The sequence below is a fragment of the Danio rerio genome, chromosome 25 (assembly GCF_049306965.1).
Source record: "Danio rerio strain Tuebingen ecotype United States chromosome 25, GRCz12tu, whole genome shotgun sequence".
Taxonomy (NCBI): domain Eukaryota; kingdom Metazoa; phylum Chordata; class Actinopteri; order Cypriniformes; family Danionidae; genus Danio; species Danio rerio.
In genome coordinates, this window is record NC_133200.1 from 30,329,183 (window position 1) to 30,350,162 (window position 20,980).

General features: G+C 36.1%; 1 protein-coding gene across 12 annotated transcripts in view; it reads left to right on the forward strand.

The window, feature by feature from the left end:
- Window positions 1-20,980, forward strand: part of cadps2 (Ca++-dependent secretion activator 2) — a 365,750-nt gene that overhangs the window by 44,260 nt on the left and 300,510 nt on the right. For all 12 annotated transcript variants that reach the window (XM_073943222.1, XM_073943226.1, XM_073943221.1 and 9 more), the window contains exon 2: window positions 13,879-13,992. In XM_073943222.1, the coding sequence (XP_073799323.1) occupies window positions 13,879-13,992 (114 nt within the window). The remainder of the gene's footprint in view (window positions 1-13,878; window positions 13,993-20,980) is intronic.

Genomic DNA, 20,980 nt, shown 5'->3' on the forward strand with positions numbered 1-20,980 from the left:
AATGTTCAACAACATTAACAGTATTATATGTCTTAACAATAAAAATGAAAAAAATAAATTATTCAGACGAGGATCAAACCTGGGTCTGCGGTGTCATAACCTAATGTGCTAACCACTGGACTGTCTCATCTGAGTTATATCATCATTAACCTGCAGGCTGCATCTTGCCCATAGATAAAAAGAGCAGAGCTGCAGTAAAATAATGAATAAGAAGACGGTGGTCAAGTAAATAAATAAATTAATTTAAAAAGTGTGACTGCTGAGAGCAACAGATTCTGGAGCTAGGGACACCGGCCCTCGCGGCCAAAAAACGGACCGGCCCACTGGAAATTCTCTCCGGTCCTCCCGATTAGCCAATCCGGGCCTATGCATGCATACAGTAGACGTGTCCATGAGTTTAATATCCAAAGACAGGAATATTGAGCTATTTTCAAATTTGAGCGTGCAAAAGCTAGCCACGAAAATACTTAGCATAACAACTTAGCATGACAAAAGATGCTTCTGAAGAGGATCACTTATGACACCTTTAATGTAAACACGGCTCACTATAGACCATTTTGAGGGATGTAAACAAAAACACATGTATATGTGCTTCATCGACTACAGCAAGGCTTTCTACTTCGTCAATCATGGCAAAGCTATGGAAATGTCTGAAGCAGATGGGCATCCCGCAGCATTTAATAGATCTGACACGGTCACTCTATGACAATCAAAATGCCACGGTCAGGACGGCATTTGGCAACACTGACTGGTTTGGGATTGAGAAAGGTGTTTGACATGGATGCACTTTATCGCATACCCTGTTCAAACTGTATACCGAAATGGTCATGAGGCTATGCAATCTAGACGAGTCACCAATCTGAGTGAAGATCGGCGGGAGAAACATTAACAACCTTCGTTATGTCGATGATACGACCCTGATGGCAGAAAGTGAAAAGGACCTCAAATATCTGGTCCAAAGAGTGAAAGAAGATAGTGAACACATGGGACTATACCTCAACATCAAGAAAACGAAGGTAATGACAACAGCAAGAAATGATACTGTCCACATAACAATTGACAATGAGAAAATCGAGTCAGTCCAAGATTTCATCTTCCTTGGATCCAAGATCGACCACAATGGCGAGTCAGGGCCAGAGATCGAACGAAGAATCGCAATTGGCCGCAGTGCAATGCAAAGAATGGCGAAGGTATGTAAAAGCAAGGACATCAGCATTGTAACAAAGATCAGAATAATCAATGCCGTTCAATGTCTTTTTCCCAATCTCTGTGTGTGCATGTGAGAGCTGGATACTCAAGAAGAAATACAGAAAGAAGATCGATGCTTTCGAATTGTGGTGCTGGAGGCGAATGATGTGCATACCATGGACAGCAAGGATCACAAACAAAACGATCCTGGAGCATGTCAAACAAAATGTAGCGCTAGAGGGCAAAATCACAAAGCAGCGGCTCTCGTTCTTTGGTCATATCATGCGAGCCAACTAATGGAAACAGCCAAACAATGGAAACAGCTTTAATGATCGGTGCAGTCAGTGGATTGAGAAGAAGAGGGCGTCAGAGAACACGATGGCTGGACACAATCAAGACTGACACGAACTTGAACATGGAACAACTGAAAGAAGCAGTCAGAAATAGGAAAGCGTGGCAAATCATGATCCATAAAGTGGCAGAAAGTCAGCGTTGACTGATTGGCTTATCAAAAAGCAAAAAAGCAAACAAAAACAATGATCCCAACGCATTTCCTGCTTTACATTTTTAGTTTCCATAGCTTCCGAAAAACCAAAAAGGTCCACATATTGATAAATAATGCTATGATATCTGTTCTAACATGAATATATTATTGAATGGCCTCTTGTTAGAGTTATAAAATAGTATGATAAGAAGCAGGAAATGTCTTTGGGTCAATGACATCACCACATTCAATTGGTCTATTGACCTTATTCTAAAATGCGGAAGTGCGCCTGTTTTTGCGATTGTCTTAAAACTTCCGTTTCAGTCGCCTATGGGAGAAATGACAAGGAATAATAAACGGCAAAAAATGGTCAAACTACTTGCTCTACAAACAAATGTTTGCATGACTATACAGACCAAGAAGAATAATATAACAAGGAAATATCAGTTTGCAACATCAAACAGCGAAACGAGCAGTTTTTAATGTCTAAAAATGAATGGAAGTGAATGAGACTTGAAGTCTCGTGCCAAAAAGATTCAAATAGCAGTGCCCGCTCGTCTGCGGAGAATAAGGTCAATATGAACGCTCCTGTAATTAGCTTTAACCTTTCTTAACCTTGCCTATGATTATTTTAGACCAGGGGTCACCAACCTTTATGAAACTGAGAGCTACTTCTTGGGTACCAATTAATGTGGAGGGCTACCAGTTTGATAAACACTTCTTAAATAACAAATTTGCTCAATTTACTTTTAATTATACTTTGTTTTTGGTAATAATTAATGATATTCATCCATGTGAAGACAATGATCATGTTAATGATTCTCACAAAAGCTATCAAGAATAATTTAACAGGGTAGGAAATAGCCTGTATTTAATGTATCAATGTGCAACACTTTATTTTTATATATCTCTGCAAATATTTACATTTTTAAATGATTACTTCTATATTAGATGAAGCTTACTGGTATAAGTGGTGCTATGGTGAGCTATTTTTAGAACAGGACTGCGGGCAACACATGTGATCCTCCGCGGGCACCATGTTGGTGACCCGTTTTAGACTATTTAGTTAGTATTTGTAAAGAGGTGGATGCATGCATGGCTATTTGTAAACCTTACAGCACCCTATGCTGTTAAAAACTTAACCCACCCTATTCAAGAGAGATTAGCAAAGCATTTTCAAAATCTCAGAATGAATACAGAATTGATTTCTTAAACATTTTTTTTTCACTACAGTATTACATGTTTGCTACTTTAATATGACATTAGTATTACAAGGGCAACAATTCAATGAGTTGAGTGATTTTGTCATTCCATGTTGTTTAGTCTTTACTATACAGTAAAGTAATAATGAATACAATTGTATTGCAGATATTTTTGTATGTAGGTTGTTTTATTTTATTATAGTATTCACTTATATTACACTGGCATTTAGTGAAGCAATGCATTTGAGGCATGTTTGTTGAGGGAGTGTATGTGTTTGATTAGTAGGAGGAGTGTATGTTTTTCAAGACTTGGGAGGAGAGTGCCTGGTGACACCTGTTTTCTGACAGTCTCGTGCACTTGCTTTAGGCTCATGACATTTTTGTTTGAATATATATATTTATTTTAAGCAATTTGAGCACAGTAAAACCCAATAAATGAAAAGAACTCAAATCAACTGAGTACTGTAAAACCCAATAAGTAAACTCAAACCATTTGAAGAAACCAATTGCAACAAACCATTTGAGTTCAAAAACTAATCTATATGAGTTCTGTGAACTTACACCATTTCAGCTGAAGTAATGAGGTAATGATTTAATTAACTCATTACCTTCAACAGTTAGTTCAAATTCTTTTCAAATGAGTAAAATTAACTTTCAGTAAATTTGAGTTAACTACACTTATTTCGTTTGATAAAGTTAACTGTTGGGTTTTACAGTGTACTGGTTGTTGTTGATCTAGTAATTTGATCTAGTAATTAGATTACAAAACGATAAGCCATCATTAGCCATGTTTCCATGCCATGCTACATTACAGCTTTCCATTCAAAACATTCAGTCGTGTTTTTTAATAGTGGGTGATAATCGGACCAAAACTTTTTAAAAGGTAAGTGAATTATAACAGCGCAAACTTTTCTGTAACCGTAGTAGGGCTGTGCATTAATTGTTTAACCCTTTGAGGTTACTTGCTGATTGGCTGACTGGCTGACTGACAGGTGTGTGTGATGCGTGAGGCCAACAAACACGACGTATAGCCGTTTCACTTTACTTCACTTATGTTTAGAATTCTAAAAAGCATGGTGCTGTGCGTCACCGAGCGGCACTTCTTGTGTGCGACCTGCAGGCAAGTTTTTTTTTTTTTTTTTTTTCCAATGGAGTGAGGCAAAGGCGCTCGCACTTTACGGCTGCACCTAGTTAAGATCACACTCACAAAGAGCTTCTGTGACCTCGAGAAATGCAAACGGCTTAAGTTAAGGTAGACGCAATGATAAGTACATTAGTTTGCAAACCTTCCTACAAACTAAGTTTGTAACTAAGTTACAAACAATTATTCCGATTAGAGCGATCATGTGATGAATGATGATCTTGTGTTGAGCCCAATGAGCCCTACATCTAAAATAGAGCAAGGGTGTTCTTTTAGTGACATCGCTTTGACTCGTTGACATGTTGAAAATGGCGGACGTGAAACGACAAACTGAGGATTAGGTGATGTGTGCCTGTCAATCAATATTTGTGGGCGGGGGGACCGCACTCTTACGTCAAGTTGCGGTCGATCTAAAAACCGCTCCAATCGGTCCACCGTTTTTATGTTGTTAAATTGACAAAAAAGGACTTTGTGTGTTAAAATCACCCCAATATGACGGTCCATACACTATACTTACACACATGTCTGTCCAAACAGCTGGAAAAAGTAGATTTTTTTTACCATAGGTGCCCTTTAATGTTATTTTCATGTGTTTACATAAATGAATATGGCCTCTGTGTAAATGCACAGTACAGTTATGATCTTATTGCCACATTATATTGTTATGATAACATGATATATGCCTTCAGTGATTTTTCTGAAGATAAATACCAAAAAAGAAAGCAACTGGAACAACTAAAGCAGTCTCTATCATCAATCTCATATGAAACAATAGATCACGGATGACATATGATGACGTGTGCACGTGTTGTAGTGCTGTCCCATTTCTAACAGGCAAATTTTGAAGCCCCTCTCCTTTACACTCTGCTTCAAGGGCCAAGGGGAAGGGCTAGGGTACAAAAATAGAATTGGGATTGGGCCGCAGACATCCTGCACTCAAAAAAACAACAACATTTTCTTTTATAAAATAAAGAATAATAAATTATTCAACAAAAATAAGTTTTTCTTTTTATATACATCAACAGGTTACGAATAACTGAGTTAAGTTGTATTTAAGTAACAATGTAGAGCTTATATAATGTTGAAATTTGCTTTAATGCATTAAGATATACTAATTAATCTTGATTCCATGCGCACAAAAAAGAGTCTTTGGCGTTAGTTTAATTATGATATTTGCAGTTGAATTATCCTGTGAATATTTGTTGAACAATGTTTGTTGTTGTATCAATTAATCTTAATTTGTTAATTTAAAAGAAGAGTTTTTTCTAAAGAGTCAATTATTGTAGTTCAATAATTCTTTCTTTCAGACAAGTCTGATCACAGAACTCTTCTGCACACTGGTAACTTTGAAACGTAAAGCCTAAATTAGTAATCTATTCTAAATCTCTAAATTAATGACCATTAAATTCTAGCAAGTATTTATTTGAAAACAACTAAAATGGCGTTTATAGTCTATATTTGTCTGTCTTAATGCAGTCCCATGCAAAGCATGCTGGGAACTATACATCCTCAAGGAAATTTAATACAGCTGTCATTGGTCAAATGAAATAACTTTACATTTCGCTATTAAAATTAAAAAAGTTGTGTCAACAATAATAAAAGTAGGCATTACTATGAAATATTTTGTCTCGTTTTACAAGATGTAAAATAAATCTGAGGTACGTTTAGAGTTTATGTAAAGTTTAAGCTCAAAATACATCACAGATAATAAAAAAAAAGACTCTCAGCTTGCACTGCAGCATAACGGATGAGTTTAAAAAAAATCTCCTAGCTTGCACTGCAGCGTGCCACCAGCATTAAGATTCGTACGCTCATCGTTGATGTCTGCTATGTTTGGGTCAAAAGGCGATGCCATTATCCATCGCCGATAGCCAATACATATCACAATGCTGAGCCGGCATCATGATCCTCCACCCCACTCTTGTCACAGCAGCAACCAGCTCGCGAAATACACACACTTAGGCCTTGTTGTTGTTTTAGAATGAAAACGATCCACGTCCACACTGGTGTTTCGTCAAGTATTAGCATTCATTCAGCGGAAGCTTTGAGCACAAAAGTTATCAAGGATGTACCGCTGGATCACGTCTCACTATAGTTGTCAAATGTGATATTTAATTAATGTTGTCTTTATCTAACTACTCTTCGGTCTTTTGAATTTATTAGGTTATGAGTCACAGCGCCAGTACACTGCTTCAATCTTTTGCTTTCATGCTTGTACTAAGTAATTTTAGTGAAAACCTCAAATACTGTTGGTTGGTTCCTGTTAGTTGTGGACCTGTTTTACCAACCAAGTTTGTCGACGCCATTATAACGACATTTGAGTCTTGATTCGAACTTGTTTTTATTTATTTATGATTTGCTTATGAGTAAAACAAAGACCGTGACGGTCAGGTAGTTGAAACGGTAGGCTACAAATAGATAATTAGTTATATAATAAATATTTTACCGCTACCTACGATGACGATGCCATCGTCCATCGCGATGTTTCACATTAGGCATCTTACGATGCTAAATTGGTTGACCTCGCACAACCCTATTGTCTGCTCTGATGTTAAGCATGTTTTATTACATGATCAAACTTGCCTAATTAACCTTATGCATTAAAACCAAACCAATAATATTACATTGACTCAACTACAATAATCAACTTTGCACTGACTTTATGTAATTAAATACTCTCTCTCTCTCTCTCTCTCTCTCTCTCCCTCTCCCTCTCTCTCTCTCTCTCTCTCTCTCTCTCCCTCTCTCGCTCTCTCTCTCTCTCTCAATTCTATTCAATTCAATAATTGCTTTTTTGGCATGACAAATGTTACAAATTTATTGCCAAAGCAGTTATAAAGTTTACATAAAAAGTAACATACATACAGTATATAATAAAAAACAGTACACACAGTAAATAGTAGTAAAAAAAAGGGGTGATATTTATATATAATAATTAAATAAAATTTTAACAATACATCATATTATTCAATATATCACATTAATATTCAATATATTATATTATTATTCAACATAATATATTATTCATACAAATCAATACAAATATAGATCAGAATAAACTGTACATTCAACAATCAACATTTTAGGATACAACAGGATAAATAAATAGGATAAATCTTTCTCTCTCTCTCTCTCTCTCTCTCTCTCTCTCTCTCTCTCTCTGTCTCTCTCTCTCTCCTTCTTACATACATACACATACATATAGTTAAAGTCAGAATTATAAGCCCCCTTGTTTATTTTTTCCCCCATTTTTTGTTTAACGGAGAGAAGATTTTTCTCACATTTCTAAACATAATAGTTTTAATAACTATTATGACTAATAACTGATTTATTTTATCTTGCCATGATGACAGTAAATAATATTTAACTAGATATTTTTCAAGACACTTCTATACTGCTTAAAGTGACATTTAAAGGCTTAAGGTCAATTAGGTTAACTAGGCATGTTAGTTTAATTAGGCAAGTTTTTGTATAACAGTGGTATTTTCTTCAGACTATCGGGAAAAAAAATAGCTGAAAGGGGCTAATCATTTTGATCTTAAAATGTTTTTTCAAAAATTAAAAAACTTGTTTTATTCTAGCCAAAATAAAACGAAAAGACTTTCTCAAGAAGGAAAAAAAAATTACATAATTTTGGAAATATTTAAAGAAAAGAAATTAAAGGGAGGCTAATTCTGACTTCAACTGTGTGTGTGTGTGTGTGTGTGTGTGTGTGTGTGTGTGTGTGTGTGTGTGTGTGTGTGTGTGTGTGTGTGTAAAATAGAAAGCAACTTACTGCAGCTGAATTGCTGCAGACTGGTCCTTGGAAGTTTTCTCTCACCACACAGTGGATGATGTTGCCATGACGATGTAAGGGGGTTGTCATGTTCAGGGAGTGGCAAAAGCAAAACGCCATCAATGAAAGAATGTGTGAAAAGAGAACAAAAGAAAAATTAATTTTAAGAATGGCAAAACAGAAACAATGTGGACAACACACTAGTGATGGGAAATAATAGCAAAGAAAACTTACAAATCCTGTACTAAGTGAGCAGCTTCACCCACTCAGAATCCCTTTCGGAGGATTAATGATGCTTATTAAATGCTTATGTTGTGCTTTTTTACTTTCTGGGTGTGTGAACTAGAGTAATCACGAAATGTGGGTCTACATTTTTTTGTAGCACAATAATATTAGAGACTTTATGCCAAGGGAACTGGTCAGAGGGAATTTTTGGTGCCACCCTCTTTGAACACCAATATTATGAATGAAATATAATTATATTTATATAAAATTGGATAGGTAGGAAAGATACACACTTTCATAGTATTTTGCCTTTCTCTTAAATTCAGAGCAACTGGCAGAGAAACTGCAGGCGGGGAGTTTTTATAATTACCTTATTAATTTAGTCAGTGCTGTCTTTTATGTGTTGTCATTACTGGTTGTAGCTACACACTGTGTCACATTTTATGACAGGCTTGAATTATGGAAAATTATTAGGGGGTTATGGGAAAGATGCCTCCAAGATGCTATATTAATAAACAATTGTTTATACATTACTTTTCAAAAACTAGTAGATCTAATAGGGCAATCTTTAGGGTCTAAAAATCCAATTCCGATTCTGGGAGTCATGATCAGATTCCAAAATTCTCCAAAATCTCACTGCAATTCGTAACGTTTTGATTTAGTGGCTAATTTGTGTGACTTTGTACTATCTCGTACAATCTAGTACGATTTGCTTATCTCCGATGATGGCTGGGTTTCGGGGTGGGGTTGGGTGAAATGCTTCCTTTTTACTGATCTCTGATTGACAGATCTCTGACAAATTCATACAAAGTAACCACTAAACTGACAAAACATAAAACAGTTCCGTTTCTTTTTCCTGTTTCTTTGTTGCAAATACATATTTCCAACTTTCTATTGTTTTGTTCATGATTAAAATTTATGTATGACAGTATTGCCATTTTACTAATGATTTAGTTTATTTAACTAAATGATTAACCCTATGGGGTCTGCAACCGCATATACTCAAACACAACACACAGACATGAGACATATCTAAAGAAAGCTTGAAGTGTCTACTTCTAAATGCAGTGAGTGCATGTTGAAAACAAATATTGTTTGATAAAGTAATCCGAAGCTAACACTGTCTAGTTTCTCAGCCTAAGCTCATTATTATTAATGCGACCTTGCCCATGGGCCTTTGTTATTACAATCGTACACATGAGACGGCACAACATGTTAACTATGGTTTAAAAAAAATCAGTGGAATCTCCACAAATAAATGAGAGATACACTGTATATGAGATATACCTAATGTAGCTTAATAAGTTTTATTTCTGAATGTTCTGTAACATTGAAACACAGCAAAAAGAAAAACCTGCTTTTATTCTAAAGTGAGAGCAATACATTTTTTTGTTTGTTTATAACCTTTAAAGTAAATGTCTTCAAATAAAATGTATAAAATCTATAATCATTCATTCATTTTCTTGTCGGCTTAGTCCCTTTATTAATCCGGGGTCGCCACAGCGGAATGAACCGCCAACTTATCCAGCAAGTTTTTACGCAGCGGATGCCCTTCCAGCCGCAACCCATCTCTGGGAAACATCCACACACACACACATTCACACACACACTCATACACTACGGACAATTTAGCCTACCCAATTCACCTGTACCGCATGTCTTTGGACTGTGGGGGAAACCGGAGCACCTGGAGGAAACCCACGCGAAGGCAGGGAGAACATGCAAACTTCTCACAGAAAAACCAACTGAGCCGAGGTTCGACCCAGCGACCTTCTTGCTGTGAGGCGACAGCACTACCTACTGTGCCACTGCCTCGCCACTATCTATAATCATTATATTTAAAAATTATATCAGTATTGCTTTTGCTTCAGAGTCATAGAGATGCGCTTGATGCATTTGCAACACTTTCACTTCCATTTACAGTTCACATTAGCAGAACACAAGCTGGGAGTGACATTCAATTCTGCTGTAGTCAACGTCCATACATCATGTTAAACCTATCCTGTCTGCATTCTGCACCCCAGACTAGAAGCACAGCATTGTGCGACTCAAGGTTTTGCATTGTGTTGTGTAAGAAATTAGAACATTGGACATGGGACAAAGAAGCGCATCGTCTTTTTAAAGTCTTAGGTTTGTCCATCTTTGTCCAAATGAAGCTAATTTGGCAGCATACATACATGTGCCTGTCAATGCTAGTTACTGTATTTTCCTGCTCAGGAATTGCAAAAGGATTATAAAATACTTTACAATAACATTTTATTACAAAGTGTTAGTTAATGGAATAAAATCAACATTGGAAAGTGGGAAAAATCAGATTTATTACAATTACTATATTAAAAATAGTTACAAAAATACAAATAGATTTGATTAGTTATAACTACATTTAATAAAACAGCTACAACTTGTAATCAGACTAATGCTTTGATTGTAATGTGTTATTAGGCATTAACTAAGAAATTAACAACATCTTAATCTTAACTATTAGAACCTTTTTCCAATTGTTATCTTACAATAGCCCTAAAAATAGTAGCAGAATTTTCGAAATTCGGTGCTTATCCACGTGAGTAACAATTGAACCTTGTGAACTGTCAAAGACCCGATTAGAGAGAATCGCAGATTAGTCGCAGACAACCGTTAGATATTTGGCATTCTAAATATCTGGACCTGTCGACGATTCAAATCATGCCGTGTGAATCGTGTTTTGGTTGAAAATAACATCGCGATTACTTACAGCCAATGAGAGAGTAGCATCCACTATGGATATCTGAAGGCCAGCAGAGCGCTAAACTAGTGAACAATTGTCAGGAGTACCCGTTTTTGTTTGACATGTCACCTGAGCAATATGACAACCGGGTCTTAAAAGAAAAAAAGTTGAGGAGAAATGGCTAATTTCCTTTATAGCCAGGTGAGCAAAATAAGTATATTTTTCGGAATATTTTTCATTAGTTAAAAAACAAAAAGATTTACTTCGTGACCTTGCGTTGCTTCCATGTCACTTCTCGCGTATGTTTGGTTGTGAGACATAGTTTGCGAATTGTTGTTGGCGATTCCTATTGTAAAGGCATGCAGTGTGAAACTCTGTCGCTGATTCATCTTGCAGTGTAAACAAAGCAGTAAAAAAATGCTGCCCCACCTACTATACTACTACTTTAATCCCTTTTTTTCTTTGCACCTCAATCCATGCTTCTGTGAGGGATATTTAGAGCGAGTCTGTCAACACGCTGCATTGCTTTACAAACAAGAGAGACTGGATCACTGACTCACGAAGCGACAAGGCCAAATCAATCACAACAGAAAGTGGATAAGCTGCGGAAAGTGAGATGACAAGCGAGTGCTACATACGGGAGATGCATGTGCTGTACTTTTGTAGTGTACTTACTTAGTGGTGATGTCCAAACAAGTGCTCAGTGGCTCTTACTGATTACTGCATAATGTGCGCCTGCAACCAGAAACACATTCACAACATGGTAAACAGCACAGTTATGTGTTTGAATCTGCTTGGGATCTGTTTGTTTTTTTAGAAACGGATGTGTGCTAGAATGCTAATTTAAAGACTTCATGAGGCATCGCTTTAGATGCAAGACAGATTCATGACATCAAATCAAGGACATCCTGTAGGTTGCTAAAACTCGGTGGGAATTTACAGTGGTTATAAATCCGTTGTCTGTTGTTGCACATTTAGTATCTGTTACATTTGCCTGAGGCCTCGCTTTGCTATTGACATGAAGGAAAATAAACAAAAGCTATTTGCTAGACAGCTTCATACTACCCTGCATCTTTAGGATGCTTCTAATATCAATGCAAAATTCATTAATTGATTAATTAATTAATTAATTCATTCATTCATTCATACATTTTCTTTTCATTTTAGTCCCTTTATTAATCTGGGGTCGCCACAGCAGAATGAACCGCTAACTTATCAAGCATATGTTTTATGCAGCGGATGCCCTTTCTAGCTGCAACCCATCTCTGGGAAACATCCATAAATATTTATACTCATACACTACGGACAATTTAGCCTACCCAATTCACCTGTACCGCATGTCTTTGGACTGTAGGGGAAACCGGAGCACCTAGAAGAAATCCACGATAATGCGGGGAGAACATGCAAACTCCACACAGAAACACCAACTGACCCAGCCGAGGCTCAAACCAGCGACTTTCTTGCTGTGAGGCGAATGTACTACCCACAGCGCCACAGTAGCTATGTTTCCAACCAAAAATGCGAACGAACACAACTGGATTATCGCATAAAAGACGTGCGAACAAAATTGTCACTTCCTATTAACTTGCGCCAAATATTAACAGTAAAAACGAAATTTGCTGCAGTAGAAGAAGCTGTGTAAATCTTTTCTTCATCTAATAAATGACTTGCTCCTCAGAAGGCAATCCTGACACGCAGTGAACGCGCGGTGGCGTTTGAAAGTGTCAGACGTGGAGCACAGACACTCTTGACTCTGGACATCATTAATAATATAATAACAGTAATACTTAAATGGTAAGACATTTTAGAATGACCAAAACAACATTTCAGATGGTTTACTTTGTGCTCAGCTTGCTGGTTTGTCCATTCACACACATTTTCATCATCACATGATCTCTTATCACAAAATCACATGACCTTTTTTAATGCACACACTGAAAATTGTGCGGTAAAAGTGTATTCATTGTAGCTTTTGCTCATCTTTTCTTATCGAATAAAAAGTTAATCCTGCTCAGGTATGCGCATACATTTTTTTTACTGCGCATTTTCAACATTTTTGCGCAGTATGGGGTTTCCATCAGCAGGTTTTTTATGTGCATATGCAAAATGCATATAATAGCATTGTTTATTTATTTATTTTTAAACTATGATGATTTTGAAGTGAAATATGAGCTTAACATGTAATCGGCAACATGTGTTTGTGTTTCATACCACTGTTACTTGACAGTTCTTCACATTTAGTTTTATTTTACAAGCTCTCTGCCATAGCCAGTTTTCAAAATGGCTATCTTGGATGTATATGTATGATGAGTCATAACTATGATGTCTAAGAAAAGCAGTTAATGGTCCTGATTTCTAAAGCAGCCTCCTCTCATGCTCCCTGTGGGCAAATTTGATTGGAATCCCCCAAACAACATCAAAGCTCTGACTAATGTTTTTTTTTTTTTTTTTTTTTGGAGAATAAAAAAAATATTTTGAATAAAGCTATTTATCAGAACATTATAGAATATGTTTGTTCGATAGTTCCTGCTGATTTTGCTGCAGCTTGCGTAGCACATCAAAGGATGGGAAAATAATTGTGTTTTTCTACTCGTTGTTCATTACCAAAACATCAGTAATACCAAAAAAAAAAAGACACAACAAACAACATTTCATGAATGCATACAAGTAAAATTAGGTTATTTGTACTTAAGGAAAGCCATTCTTCATGAACATTACTATTAAATTGCAGTTACAGACTATCATTTTAGCAGTAAATGTAATTTTAATGAATACACGCTCAACACTTAGTTGATTTGTTGTGATAACAAACATTTTAAAAAGCCCATCTTTTAATGCATAAAAAAAAAATAAAAAAATGTCACCTTGTCCTTCAGTTGGTGTGGGTTTCCTCCGGGTGCTTCGATTTCCACCACAGTCCAAAGATATGCGATACGGATGAATTAAATAAGCTACATTGGCCATAGTGTATATGTGTGAATGTGAGAGTGTATGGATATTTCCCACTGCTGAGTAGCAACTGGAAGGGCACTTGCTGTGTAAAACCTGCTGTATAAGTTGGTGGTTCATTCCGCAACCCCTGATTTAATAAAAGCACTAAGCTGAAGGAAAATAAATTAATGTTGCCTTGTTTTTTTTACTTCTTTTTTCTTCTTTCAGCTGAACAAGCAACAGCTGCAGGTGGTGAAGGAGCGCTTCCAGGCCTTCCTGAAAGGAGAGACTCAGATTGTCGCTGATGAGGCTTTCTGCAACGCTGTGCGCAGTTACTATGAGGCAAGACTTTCTGATCTTCATTTCTGAATTGGATGAATCATTTAAATATTTGGAAGCAATGATTGTAAAGTGACTTTTTCCATGTTGTTATTTTAAGTTTGTACGAGTATACACTTACTGGCCACTTTATTAGGTACAGCTTACTAGTGCTGGGTTTGACCCCCTTTTGCCTTCAGAACTGCCTTAATCCTTTGTGGCATGGATTCAACAAGGTGCTGAAAAAATTCCTCAGACATTTTGGTTCATATTAACATTATAGCATCACGCAGTTGCTGCAGATTTGTTGGCTGCACATCCGTGATGCGAATCTCCCAATCCACCACATCCCAGAGGTGCTATATTGGATCGGGATCTGGTGACTGTGGAGGCCTTTTGAGTACAGTGAACTCATTGTCATGTTCAAAAAAGCAGTCTGAGAATATTCACGCTTTATGCAATGTGGATTATCTTGCTGGAAGTAGGCATCTGAAGATGGGTATAGTGTGGTCATAAAGAGATGGATATGGTCAGCAACAATACTCAGGTAGGCTCTGGCATTGCCACCATGCTCAATTGGTACTAATGGGTCCAAAGTGTGCCAAGAAAATATTCCCCCACAGCATTACATTACCACCACAAACCTGAACCTTTGAAACCAGGCAGGATGGATCCTTGCTTTCATGTTGTTGATGCCAAATTCTGACCCTACCACCCAAATGTCACAGCAGAAATCGAGACTCATCAGACCAGGCAACGTTTTTCTAATATTTTATTGTCCAATTTTGGTAAGCCTGTGTGAATTGTAGCCTTCGTTTCCTGTTCTAAGCTGATAGGAGTGGCATCTGGTGTGGTCTTCTGCTGTGGTGCCTATCTGCCTCAAAGTTCTACATGTTGTGCATTTAGAGATGCTCTCCTGCATAACTCGGTTGTATGTATTTGAGTTACTGTTGTCTTTCTATCAGTTTGAACTAGTCTGGACATTCTCCTCGGACCTCTGGCATCAACAAGGCATTTGCACCCACAGAACTGTTGCAGTAGCTTCTGTGATACTTAGACCAGCCTGTCTGACACAAACAACCATGTCACCTTCCCCATTCTAATTCTCGGTTTGAACTGCAGCAGACCGTCTTGACTATGTATACATGCCTGCCTAAATGATAGGCTGATTAGAAATTTGTGTTAACAGCAGTTGGAAAGCGGCCGGTGAGTGTACATTGTCTCTACGTTGTGTGCCAAGCCATAGAAGTCTCTAAACTAATACATTTTGTGTGTACATACTACATTTTGAAAGCAATTGACCCTTCGCAACCACCTCTCCACCTTCCTTCTTTCTCAGACAAACATCCAGTATCAGCTGTAGTGATTGCCTATAAATTTGTGCGCTCCCCTGGGAAATAGTGAATAATTTCTGAAAATATGACATAGCCTATTGATTTCACGCAGAAGAAGACATAAACATTTGCAATATGAGGCAAATTCAGGAATTGAGCATAACTATAGTGTAAACAAAACAAATATTAAAAATGTAGCCTACAAGTCTGATGGGAATTTCAGATAATTTGAATATAATTAAAATGTTACAAATGAATTCCCTAACACATAACTCACAAACTCATGCAAAACATTTCGTCTTGAAAATAACAATAATGGATCTACAAAATTATAAGAGACAGCAGATATGAATTCATTGTTTATTTTGGTCTCCAGACTATCTGGTTTAAGTTTGCTCATCTCGCCTTTCATCTTCTGAGCCTTCAGGTAGTTCACTGGTTATGGTCAAATCATATCTCTATAAACTAAAGTTACATGGGCTGTATTGGTTCAGTAACAGACAAGATTAGTTCATCTGTTTTCAGTCCTTGTGTTTCAAGTCATCTTGTGACAGCTGATGTTGAGGCTGGTGTCCACACAAGTCCATTTTACTTCTCAAGGTTTCAGGAAAATAAAAAATTGTGTGTATATTGTATATGTGTTCCATATGAGCACATTCTCACCTTTTTTCACGGCTGTCGCCGATGTTATTCTACTATGCTTTGTTAGTCTGACTGATTGCTTGAAAAATGGCCAGACAGTTACTTGGCACAGAATTTGTGTATAATGATTGGTTGAATCACCTTTTAATCAAACTGCCTGAACATAATAATTTGACTTTTAAAACATATGTCCACATATGGCAAATTATGAATGTATAGTTCACTGCACATTTACTATTCTTTTGTCATTATATCCATCAGACACTTCATAATCTCTGTGAGAATAGTAAGTTGGTTTCGGTACCCATCCCTACTTCTTAATCTTCAAACTGAAGTGAATATTAAACTCCAACAAGTCTTTCTGTTAACTACCTAAGATTACTTTTATTGTCAACATTTCCCTCTCTTAATTGAATATCACTCAAAGCATGCTGGCTGGGACATGGGAACTACAAATCCCCTAACTAGATGGTTGGACCAATGTAACTTTTTCATGTTCTCCCAACACTAAATGCTTAAGTTAACTCAATGGTTTACACATTTAAGTGGACTGAAAATAAATTGGCCAAAGAAATGACAAGAATTGTGTTGTTTCAGCTCATTTTAAACAGGTAATTTGAACAAGCAGCAGTGATTGTTTTTGAGTGCACTTGTTATATGTGTGGACATGTGATGGCTTTTATATCAGCAAAGTACTTGAAATGTGTAAAACAGTCAACTCAATAACAAGAATTCCTGTCACACAAATGAAGACTTGCTTCAAGGAGGCTTTTCAAGGCCTCTGATGAACTGTAAGGCAAAATTGTGACTTTGAGAAAAACCAGGGATGCCTGGGTATTCTTTCCTGTTCAGGGTCATGTCTTATGACTTCATGTCCTCTGGTCAGCTTTATTTGGTTCAGTATATGTTGAATTCCTTTAAAAAAAAAGAAAAATACTTAGAAATATATATATAAGTAATCAGAGACCATCTTTTATACAAACTCACTTTCACACACACAAGTTCATATAGAAATAGAATAAAGCTAAAACTAACCAAACACAAACTAACACATCATTAAAATCTGAACACTCAGTACCAGTTAGTTATTCTGAAATGGAACAAACTTGTAGAGTAAAATATGCCCTGTATCTATAAGGAACGTGATGAAATAACATGAAAGCAACATTTCCTTTATCAAAATATCAAGCATTCATAATGTTCATAATGTTCTTGTTGCGATTAATTGCTAAAGCTTTTATCAGATAAGGTATTTTCACAATACTGACCTAATCTGTAATAAAAGGTTACTTTAACAGGCATAATAATAAAGCTTTGTAATTGTCTATACTGAACATGTTCAGAATCAATAAATGTTTAAGTTGTTTAAAAATTGTTTAAATGTTTGAAAAAACGCAAGAGGACTGTAACATGAAATAGGTAACACTTTACAATAATGTCCCACTTAACATCATTAAATGTTAGTTAATGGCTTAAAATCAACAGTGAGCTGCTGTGGTAATATTAGTTAAAAAATACAACAATTTATTAGCTATTTACTCAATCAAATCAAATCACTTTTATTGTCACATCATCAGCAGCACCTGATCTGTACAAAGTAATACAACGACAGTGCAAAATACAGAGAGTGCAAATACAACGACAATGTGAAATCGACAGCGATATGTACAATGATTAGGTGTCCACATAGTTGTAATCACGTTTATTCAAAACGATTATGAGTTAAAGTCAAAATTATTAGCGCTCCTGTGAATTTTTTCAATTTTTATTTTTTTTTTATAAATATTTCCGGAATGATGCTTAACAGATTCAGGAATCTTTCACAGTAATTCCTATAATATTTTTCTTTTGGAGAAAGTGTTATATGTTTTATTTTGGCTAGAATAAAAGCAGGCTTAAACATTTTGAAACCTATTTTAAGGTCAATATTATTAGCCCCCTTAAGCAATATATTGCTTGATTGTCTGCAGAAGAAACTACTGTTATACAATGACTTGCCTAATTACCCCAATTAAGCCTTTGAATCACACTTTGAATCTGAATGCTTGTATTTTGAAAAATATCTAGTAAAATATTGTGTTGTCATGAAGGTAAAGATAAAATAAATAAGTTATTAGAAATTAGTTATTAAACCGTTTAGAAATTGTTTAGAAATGGGTTGAAAAAAAATCTTCTTTCCATTAAACATAAATTGGGGTGAAAGGGTTGCTAATAATTTTCACTTCAACTGTGTATGCAGTTATTTTCCTCCCTGTAAATAAGGAAAGGGAAACAAATACAATAGAATAAAAATATAAAACAAACTGTGCTTTAAGTATCTTCACACTAAGAATAAAACTTTAGCTACAAAAGTCCTTCAGTCAAGAGCAGTGAGTGATTTTCTCCTTTTTGTTGTTTGATTGATAAAAACAGGTGGCAGCAGGAATATTGCACACTGTCACTTTAATGCTTTCTTTCACGTGTCTTTTGATTCTCAACTAGTTTTTTATTACACAAATGAGGGTTAATGTGAATAATCACCAAACACAGCGTTTTGACACCTATTTGACCATTAAAGCGCTCACATAAAGATGACTTTAGCTCATCTGCTCGCCACTAAACACATAGTATGGGAATGAGACCGAATGCTGACCGCATATTGTGTGTGCGCCGCACACACTCAGCTGCGACATGCGATCTCATTCGCACACGCATGATTTGAATGTACATCAATGAACGATGCGCATCCCGTGCTGCAAAAGTTACATTACAGTACATGCTTTTAGTAATTTTCATGTGAAACTAAGCTTTGCAGAGCAACAAATGTGTACAACTGGAAAGGGGGCCATATATGATGCATTGATCATTTTATCTCGATTAATGATTTTCATAATCGTTAGAAGCCAAAATCTAAATTGAATTTTCGATTAATTGCACACTCCTAATTACTTAGCTATACTTGCATGCTAATTCAGACTAAATATTCAGAGCAGCATGGTAAAAAATACAGGGAAATGAACCAATGTGATGTAAATATAAAATATATATCACCTCAGTAAAGCAGGCTAGGTGGAATAGCGCTACTTACTTATGTTTTGTTGTTAAGCTAAATAAAATTGTCCATAAACGATGCTGTAAAAGGTCTCTTATGAAATAGAAAATAGTTGCATCAATCTTTCCTTTCGCTGGAAGATTTCAGTGTCTGAACAACACTTCCGTGCAGATAACCCATTCGTAAAACAACACAATCTGCATCAGCTTTGCATGACTAAAATACTTTTAAAACACAACATTACCCGTCTAAAAGTAAAATACAGTAACTTAGCCATAGAGGCATTTTTCCTTCAGCATGCAAAAAGTAACTCCAATATTGATTGAGTTTTTTTTTAAATGTTTCGATTCAGCATTTGTTTTTACCGCTGTCACTCTCGTGTGCACATTAATGCGTGGCACATGCACACGTGCAAATGGCGGATCTGCCTGAACGGGTGTGCAGATATACAAAACTACATTTGTTTACAGACTACTTAGTTTGGGCTATGTATTAGAATTATGGGAATTGTGTGCCCAATAATATTTCATTGGATGAACATTTTTTTTTTGTCTTATGCCTTAACCAGAATTTAAAAAATACATATAAATGCGTTTAGATTATTTACTTTAATCATTAATATTGGAATGTGAAGAGACTTTCAACCAGCCCAACCAAAAATGCTTCTGACGACAATCACCTACTGCACCTTTAACTAAAAGAGATTGCTCAGTGTCAATGGAAATAGTAATGTGTGTTTAAACAACTGTGCTAACCAATCAAATCTCTAAGCATTCAGTGCTGTTATGAACACCATTGCAAATACAATGTGACTATTCCTAAAAAGCAGTCTAAAAGTTTAAATAATAATTATTTTGAACTGTTCACAATACCATTGTTGTGCATGTTCAGTATCACAACATATTGCATTATTGTATAATGCATGATGTCTACTCTCAAGCAAGTTTGTGTCCATTATGCACTACACTAAAAATTCTTGCTGTTTACAATTTCTGAGTTGAATCAAATGAACTTTTCTGGTCATCTCAACTTAAAGGTACATCAACCAAACTGACTAAAAATATTGATTAAATAAAACCTGATGAACTTATTTAAAAAATTGAAAGCAACATATAATCATTTGCTGGCATGACCTTTTGACATATAATTATAACAGTGGATATTCATTCTATGTCAAATCTGTCAACACTGACTGGCTAAAATCAACACACTTGCTCTGACTTTTCAACTAGAATCGACGTGTCCAGACTGCAAACAGTGCCTAAAATGTGTGAAAAAGTTGTATAGCGTATTCTAGCCTTAAGGGAGACCAAGGCTGTGTCCACACAGCTGAAAAAGCTTGTTTTTGTAATATATTATTACTAGGATTCCTTCTGTTTGATGGTGGGTTGAATCAGTATAAATGGTGTCAGAAAGCTTCAAGTGAGTAAAATTTTGTCTTTTTTTTCTGTAAAAAAAAGGTCCATGTATCTTTTTGCAACTGCAGGAGAACAGCATGTAGCTTTGTGCTTAGGTCAGCTGATACATTATTGAAAATTGATTGGCTGATTTTTATTTATTTATTTTTAATTAATACTTTTTTATATGGAGAGCTTTTTAAGGGGGCTTTCTTGAATCTCTCGATTGTTTTTTCCATCATACGCTCACATTTTTATCTTTCTTCATGTCTTTCATGTTCATTTAATGGTACGGTGAAGCATGCAGTGTTTCCAGAGAATAACAAACAATCAAAACAGATGGTCCACTGAATCAGAGCGCATCCATTTACAGTCATCAAACAAGCCTTTCAAATCCATATTTTCTTTACCTTAATACATCTTTCATTGTCAGTCACCCCCTTTTTCTAGCTTTCATCACTTCTTATTCTTAATTTCTTTTTCTTTTAAAATGGGGGACATGCCTATCACGTCCTAATAGGATCATCACATCATATCAGTTGACTCTCCTCTTTATTAATTGCACTGGATAGGAAGCAGCTCTTTGAAGTTTGGCTCGAAAGTCGCTC